Consider the following 8,867-nt stretch of genomic DNA (forward strand, 5'->3'; position numbering starts at 1 on the left):
TAAAGAAAACATAAACAGCCTACTTACAAAGCCTAACCCACTCTCTTCTCAACCACTGCTTCCCTTCCATGATCCTTGACACTTTTATCTGCCATCTGGTATCTGTAAAAATTGTAAATAGCCTTTCGGTCCCTGTATTTGACCGCTGCCACCTTCAGAATTTGAAAGAGAGTATTCCAATCAACATTGCCAAAAGCTTCTCTAAATCTACAAATACTAGAGACGTAGGTTTGCTTCCCCTTAATCTATCTTCTAAGATAAGTCGTAGGGTCAGTAATACCTCGCCTGTTCCATCATTTCTATGGACTCCAAACTGATCTTCCCTGAGGCCGGCTTCTACCAATTTTTCCATTCGTCTGTATAGAATTCGTGTTAGTATTTTGCAGCCATAACGTATTAAACTGATAGGCCGATAATTCTCACACCTGTCAACACCTGCTTTCCTTGGAATTTGAATTATTATATTGTTCTTGAAGTCAGGGGGTATTTCGTCTGTCTCATACATCTTGCTCAGCAGATGGTAGAATTTTGTTATGGTTAGCTCCCCCAACGCTATCAGTAATTCTAATGGAATGTTGTCTAATGCAACGGCCTTGTTTCCACTTAGGTCTTTCAGTGCTCTGTCAAATTCTTAGCGCAGTTTCATATCTCCCACTTCATCTTCATCTACGCCCTCTTCCATTTCCATAATATTGCTCTCAGGTACATCGCCCTTGTATAGACCCTCTATATACTCCTTCCACCTATCTGCTTTCCCTTCTTTGCTTAGAACTGATTTTCCATCTGAGCTCTTGATACTCATACAAGTGGTTCTCTTTTCTCCAAAGGTCTCTTTAATTTTCCTATAGCCAGTATTTATCTTACCCCTAGCTATATATGCCACTACATCTTTTATTTTGTTCTCTAGTCATCCCTACTTAGGCATTTTGCTCTTCCTGTTGATCTCATTTTTGAGACATTTGAATTCCTTTTCGCCTGCTTCATTTACTGCGCTTTTATATTTTCCCATTTCATCAGTTAAATTCAGTATCTCTTCCGTTAACCAAGAGTTTCTACCAGCCCTTGTCTTTTTACCTACTTGATCCTCTGCTGCCTTCACTATTTATCTCTCTAAGCCACCCATTGTTCTTCTACTGTATTTCTTTCCCCCATTCTTGTCAAATGGCTCTGAACACTATGGGACTTAACATCTGAGGTCATCAGTCCCTTAGAACTTAGAACTACTTAATCCTAAGTAACCTAAGGACATCACACAAATCCATGCCCGAGGCAGGATTTGAACCTGCGACAGTAGCGGTAGCACGGTTCCAGACTGAAGCGCCTAGAACTGCTCGGCCACACGGGCCGGCGCCATTTTTGTCAATCGTTCCCAAATGCTCTCTCTTAAACTCTCTGCAACCTCTGTTATTTTCAATTTATCCAGGTCCCATCTTAAATTCCCACCTTTTTGTGGTTTCTTCAGTTTTAGTTCACATTTCTCAACCAATAAGATGAGGTCAGAGTCCACATCTGCCCCTGGAAATGTCTTCCAGTGTCATCAGGCCTCTTACACGTATAAAACCTTCTTTTACGATTCTTAAACCAAGTGATAGTTATGATTAAGTGAGGTTCTGTGCACAATTCTGCCAGGCAGCATTCTCTTTCATTCCTTACCCCCATTCTATATTCACCTACTACTTTACCTTCTCTTCTTTTTCCTACTATCGAATTCCAGTCCCTCCATGACTATAAAATTTTCGTGTCCTTCACTATCTGAATAATTTCTTTTATCATATCGTACATTTCTTCAATCTCTTCATGTCTGCGTAGCTGGCTGGCAAATAAACTTGTACTACTGTGATAGGCGTGGGCTCCTAGTCTATCTATCTTGGTTACAATAATGCGTTGACCATGCTGTTCATAGTAGCTTATCCGTACTCCTATTTTTTATTCATTATTAAACCTACTCCTGCATCACCCCTACTTCAGTTTGTATTTATAACCCTGTATTTACTTGACCAGAAGTCTTATTCCTCCTGCCACCGACCTTCACTAATTCCCACTGTATCTAACTTAAACCTATCCATTTCTATTTTTATATTTTCTAACCTACCTGCCAGATTAAGGGATTTCACACTCCACGCTCCGAGCCTTAGAAATCCAGTTTTCTTTCTCATGATAACGTCCTCCTCCTGAGCAGTTTCCTACAGGAGATCCGAATGGAGGACTGTTTTACCTCCGGAATATTTTACCCAAAAGGACCCCAACATCATTTAACCATACAGTAAAGCTGCATGCCCTTGGGAAGAATTACGGCTGGCTGTAGTTTCCACTTGCTTTCAGCCGTTCGCAGTACCAGCACAGCAAGGTCGTTTTTGTTAATGTTACAGGGGCAGATCAGTCAATCATCCAGACCGTTGGCCCTGCAACTACTGAAAAGGCCGCTGTCCCTCTTCAGGAAGCACACGTTTGTCTGGCCTCTGAACTGGTACTACTCCGTTGTGGTTGCACCTACAGTACGGCTTTCTGTATCGCTGAGGCACGCAAGCTTCCCCACCAACGGCAAGAGCCATCGTTCATAATGGATGAACAAAGTATTCGTGCATCGTGGACTGCAGTTCTTTCATACCCACCCAAACCCATTTGACAATTAGGTAGCTTATGTGTTAGTGGAGAATATAAGCTATCTTCATTCTAAATCCCATCCAAATCCGTCCAACCGTTTCTGCATAAAGAAGTAACAAACACACATACGCTCAGAAACTTTCGCATTATGTATCTCAGAAAATGAGTTCACTATGCTGGATTTCGTACTTTATTAGTAGCTAGATACTTCCCAAGCGTCTAGGACTGCGTGATGTGTCGAAGTATAATTCGTGCAGATCCCACTGAAGTGTCTTTATGTTGCCGGAAACGGATATTTTATTAATTCCAATCGTTTTCAAGTGCCCTGTGTTTTGGCAGTGCTCTCACTGTGTCGAGAACCAGTAGAGCCACTTTCATTGCCTTAAGCCAGCGTTATCGCAGTCCTCGTATCCATCACGTTTTTCAAGTTGCTGCCCATTAAATCTGCTGTCACTTGAAGTTTATAGGTTCTCTCAATGGTGAGGTGATCAGCCCTTCTGTCTCCTGAGATGGCAAAGTTATGACGCACACTTTCTTGATCTCCATTTGTCATGTCTGGTGTATCGTGCTCCAATACGCCATCCGTGCAAAGTCTCACAGTAATTTGGTAAGTCTGTTTTCGACAACTTTTCTGGTTTGTGGCCTCACCATTCTTTGCCACCGCAGATGGTAATTTTGACGTAAGTTCCAGAGAATCATTCGTGCCACATCGTTGTGCCTCTGATTGTAATCATTCTGAGTGATATTTTTCTACGGCTCTAGATATATCATTAATTGTTTCCTCCGCTTCTGAGCATTGTCTGTATTTTAGGTCTTCTGTTGATTTCTAGATTCTGGCTTCGATTGCGTTACTTCTGATGACTTATTCCCTTGCAGCAAAAACCAGTCCTCCAGTTTCCCCCTTGAAGGTTCCGATAGTCAGCGTTTCTTTATCTTTTTTGCCTTCAGGTTTGTCCCAGGTCTCCCCATGCAGTGTATTCTTGCGCAGGTTGTCAAGTCGGTGTCGGAGGGCAACATTTGTTACAGAGTCTTGGTTTGCTGTACTTTGAGATTTCTATTGTGGACTTCAGAGCTGATTATTCACTCTCTTTGACAATGTCTGCCAATGCATGCTGTATTTCGTCCACTGTGTGCCTGGCTCGCAGGAGTCCTCTACAGCAAGACGGACCGCGTTACGAGCCAAGGCCGGTCCTGTCATTCGCCTTTGCTCGGTCCTTCTCGGGAGTACCCGGAACAGTCTGACATTTCATTTAACATTGCGATGTGGCAGTTTGTGGTCGACACAACTCTCTGAGTTCGGCAGAATCATGGTGTCAGCTCTGTTTACCCTTCGCTATTCCTTCACAGTTTGAAGGACGTTCACAGGTCCAGTTGCTGTTTGTACAAAAGGAGGCTGTCCTGCGATCCATTGTCACAACCCTTTAAAATGAGTGGGAAAGACAGAAGAGAGGGATGAGTGTTCTCAGTTCGCATAAGCGACAGGTATGCGTATTTGCTACCAAACTACATTATAATGCCTTAAAGAGAGAATTTAAACTTTTAGAAGACAATGAAGGAGCAAATAATTACGTATACAACAATCGACTGACGGGATTCCGTGTTCTGTACGTCAAGAAGCTGTCTGTGCTAAATTAACAGGTATGGGGCACTTGAAGAAATCGGTAAAGTCGTAACCATTATTCCATTTTCAGTTGCAACGGTTTTCAACGGAACGAACGAAGAGTATGGAGACTTCATATATTACGACAAAGTGGATCGGTTATGTCTGGGGGATTCCTCGAACGACTTTTTGATTTAAATTTCGCTAATGTTGAATTTATGAAGGAAAAATACGTGCACGAACGAAAATTAGAACACCTGTGATCGATTGTAGACTTCGCATTTTAAGTGGACTTGAACGCACGCTGTCCACAGTAAGACACTGCAAGGCAACGTCTTTCTCATCTGATGGGAATGCATTTAAAATGAAAATCACGTTGTAGGTGGGACACATACTGAGAAAGACAATCACAGTTCCCTATGCTCACTGGCGATAAAGAAAGTGCGAGGATTGAAGAATTCATTGTGGCCTTGGAAAATTTACAACTATAGTTTTATAAAGGTATTGAGGACACTGCCAATCTTAGGTCTGATTTCGAGAGCGTTTGTCACTTCATTTGAAAGCACCCCTGTTCATGCAAAGATGTAACTTATTAACCTGCAAGGTATTTCCAGTCTCAATTAAATATATTTTTACATTAAAAGTGTCCAGGACGTCTACATTGCTTCTCACAGGTAGATTTTCCAAGTCTCCGTAATAAGGTTGTAAAAGTGCTATAATACGTCGATCGACATATTTATGTAAAAGAACTTTTTTCGATTAAGAAATTGAACAAGACACAGTTACGATGCAACTTGACTTTGAAATGCTGTGAAATTGTCTGCATATGTCCGTAAGCTAATAGTTTGTACCAATAAAAATTTTACTATGTCTTCAGCGCGCCAAAAATAATTAATTAATACTGGAAACTTCTTTTGTTTCTGAACTTTGTTGTTGAGAAACGTGAAATATAAAACGAAGTCATATGCAATACGACTGTACTGCCTTTCAAATAGTGCACGTTTGCTATTTTCTTCTCTCCCCGTCGAGCTAGGCGGTGCAGTGGTTAGCACAATAGACTCGCACTCGGGAGGACGACGGTTCAAACCTGCGTCCTACCTTCATGATTTAGGTTTTTCGTGATTTCCCTAAAGAGCTTCCAGAACCTCGTTTACAGTAATCTGCTTCTCATGCACGGAGATGTTACGTTACACACCGCCATGTTCCACACTACAATTCGGAGCCCTCTACTGGGTAGTGGGTTACAACTTGCGCCAGCGAAGCAGGAACTTCGAACGTGTAATATGTATGGCTTATATACGTCAGATATTTGAAATATTCGCTGAACACTGCATGAAAGCCTATGTACTAGGAGAATATACAACCGTGGATGAAATGCTGCTTGCATTCAGAGGCAGGTGCAAGTTCAGACAATACATTCCATCCAAACCGGCAGATTATGGCACCAAAATATTTGCCTTGGTTGACGCAAAGAATTTCTATATCTTCAACCTCGAAATATATGCTGGGACGTCGTCACGCCACCACTGTTCACGTGTGCCGTCGCCATCATCCATGTTATGTGCGCCGTGTCAACTAGTGTTAGTGATGTTCCTCGTCCAGCGTGAACGGCTCCATGTTTTTTTTTGTTTTTTAGTGTCTACATTTTTTGCCCGCCGTTTTGATTGTATTCTCTGTGCCACCTATATGTACTGCTTATTGTCAAACTCAAGGCTGAAGAGCGGCGTACTGTGCTGCTGACAGCCCGCCTTTGTATAAGGTGTTTAAAATCACAATAAAGAAAAAAAAATGTGCTGGGAAGCAGCCAGAGGGACCGTTTCAACTGAATAATAAACCATTTGATGTGGTGAATTGGCTGGTGCAACCAATTTGAAAAACAAGCGGTAATATGACTTTTGATAATTGGTTTACGAGCTATGAACTAGTGTCACATTTGCTGAGAGAACACAAGCTAACTTCTGTGACATCAGTGCGTAAGAACAAGTGGCAAATCCCTCCTGAATTTAGCAAAACCGCGGTAGAGAAATCTACTCATCTAAGTTCGGTTTCGAAAAGGATATTACACTTTTTTCTCATATGCTCAAGAAAAACAACGCTGTTTTGCTCCTGTCTGGTCTTCACCACAATGTCGACATTGATGAATCGACAGGAGATAATAAGAAACCAGAGCTAAACACGTTTTTTAATTCTAAGAAAGCTGGAGCTGACGTTACAGATGAGCTGTCATCGACGTATGATATAAGCCGCAACTCAAATAAATGGCTTTAGACTGTTTTCTGCGCAATACTGAATATGGCCAGCACAAATGTTGCTATTGTTCAGCGATCAAATAACAATAAAAACCAAAGTGTGGTAATTTCATAAAATCACTAGGCCGTTTGCTCGTCAGTGAACACTTGAGTCCACGACAAGAAATACCTCAACTGCCAAGCAATTTGCGTAAGAGAATCAGAGAATTTAGTAGAGAATATTCTCAAGAATCGACTGCCGGAGATCAAGGTGAACGACAAAGTTGTCAAGAGTGTCGCTACGCTAGACACTTCATGTTTGTGAAGGTTGGCATAAGTACATTTGTCAAGAACACATTGTTCCATTCTGCCAACAATGTGCTATGGCCAGAGATGACTAGCAGCTTATGTCAAAGATTTATTGTTCATTTTGCGTTCGAAGAAGATTTATCTCGTATATACGTAGCATGGGAATGTATGGTTCTGTAGATTTTAAGAAATATGTAATGTTAAGAGCTGTTAAAAAGATTATTCTTTAGACTTTATTTAAAAATTAAGTAATATAGTATTTGAACTGTTAATAGTGTTTATTTCTATGAAAATCCTTTAACTAATAACTCATTCATAAATTTACTTCGCATCTTTTGCTAAAATGTGCTAATAAATACTTAATAAATATAAATGAAAAACAGGGTCAATATGACCCTCCACATCTTTGAAGTACCCTTTTTGTACCATATCCTCTCCGAGTTAAATCCTGGCCCTAGATATCTAACGATGTGACTGTGTCGGTAACTTACTACTAATGCTATATGTGAACATTGGCCTAATAGTAGACGCCGATGAACGGATTCCGCCATCCTACAAATTCGAAAGGCATTCGATAGTATGCACCACTGTCGACTACTGGCGAGGATACGATTATACGGAGTATCTTCATTGATATATGTCTTACTTGGAGATACTTGGGGGAAATAGATTCCAGAATCTTACACTGGGCAGCGATAGTTTCACAGAAACTAATATCAGTGGTGTCCCATGGAATCCTGAAATTAGTAGTCAGTAATGTTACCTATAATAAAGTTTCTTTGCTGGACGATGGGATAGAATTTCCACTTCACTTAATGAATTGCAACACTCTTTAAATGAAAATGAAGGTAAGATGAGGCACTTAACGAAGAGACGCAGTAACATCCGATAACAAGATTTCTGGGAAATTTCTGTAGCCTATACCATTTTTTTGGATCAAAAAATTAATACTGCCGAAGGAGAATGGAAAACTAGGATATGTGAAGAGGTTTCTGACAATGTGTAATTTATGTGCTGACATGAGAGAATACATGACAAGTGCGCCTAATTAAATACCACAGCTGTGGCGTCTGTTTACTTTATCAGGTAAAATGCACAGCAGATGAGGAATGACTTCAAAGATGCAATAATAAGATACTACAAGAGATGTTAATGAGAGTCTCTGGAGGTACGTTGCCCTCGTGATCCCCCGTTGAGTAAATTTAAAGAAATGGTACTCTAAAGACGACTGGGCAACAGCTCTGCTACCTCCATCCCATATTCTGCTTAAGAATCAAGACGATGTGACTGGAATTGACCACAAAAATTATATTAAGCTAATGGACTAATATCCGTCATGAATACCACATACAAAAGTCACCGAAACGGAGATTTTATAATTAGCGCTGTCAAATACCCGGTAATGTTTGCTGAAAATGACTACGGTAGTGGAGGACGACTCTCGCACATCCCTATCTTCTAATTTCATCGTTACACTACTACATGTTGACTGTGGCAACACATACTTGTCATCTGACCTAGGAAAACTACAGACCTTAATTTCTATGTAACCCATTCTCTTTTTCATTTGTCTGTAACTTATCCGCAATCACTAATCTGTTCCTCTTATTTTCACGTCTTTGCTTCAGACGTACCTAACGAGTTACAATGGACACATTGCCACACATTTCGAGATTTATTACTTACAGTGAAATAAATCCAGAAAATATGTAGCATTGGTAATATGAGCTCGAGTCCTGACAAGCTTATGTGTTCTTTTATAGATACATAACTGACAGACATTCGCAAGTTTATCATGGAATTCACGGTATTTCATATCAGCAGAGGATACCACAAGAGAAAAATTTCTTCATAAGCGGAACTCACCAACAGCGATGATGAGAAGTATGCCGTAGACACGCGCCATTGTAGTTTGGAACTCCAGCGTTCGTTCTCCCTTCTGCTGCAGGTTTGACGTGCTGTATTTATAGCAGAACAGGTGCTGCGTGCGCCTGTCCTACACATATCCAGGGAACGTCACGACTTGTTTCGAAAGTGTACTAAAATGTTTCTAGAGACGGACTGTCACTCTGTGTCGTGCTGTTTTTATCGTTTGCTCAGTGTCTCCTTGTTCCGAGCGTGTAATG

At 40.9% G+C, this 8,867-nt stretch overlaps 1 protein-coding gene across 1 annotated transcript in view; it reads right to left on the reverse strand.

The window, feature by feature from the left end:
* The window catches only part of LOC126111719 (trypsin-4-like), a 31,870-nt gene extending 23,223 nt beyond the window's left edge, over positions 1-8,647 (reverse strand). Inside the window, exon 1 of the mRNA XM_049915006.1 lies at positions 8,608-8,647. Within this exon, the coding sequence (XP_049770963.1) occupies positions 8,608-8,647 (40 nt within the window). The remainder of the gene's footprint in view (positions 1-8,607) is intronic.
* Positions 8,648-8,867: the final 220 nt, after the last annotated feature.

The sequence above is a fragment of the Schistocerca cancellata genome, chromosome 1 (genome assembly GCF_023864275.1).
Source record: "Schistocerca cancellata isolate TAMUIC-IGC-003103 chromosome 1, iqSchCanc2.1, whole genome shotgun sequence".
Lineage (NCBI taxonomy): Eukaryota > Metazoa > Arthropoda > Insecta > Orthoptera > Acrididae > Schistocerca > Schistocerca cancellata.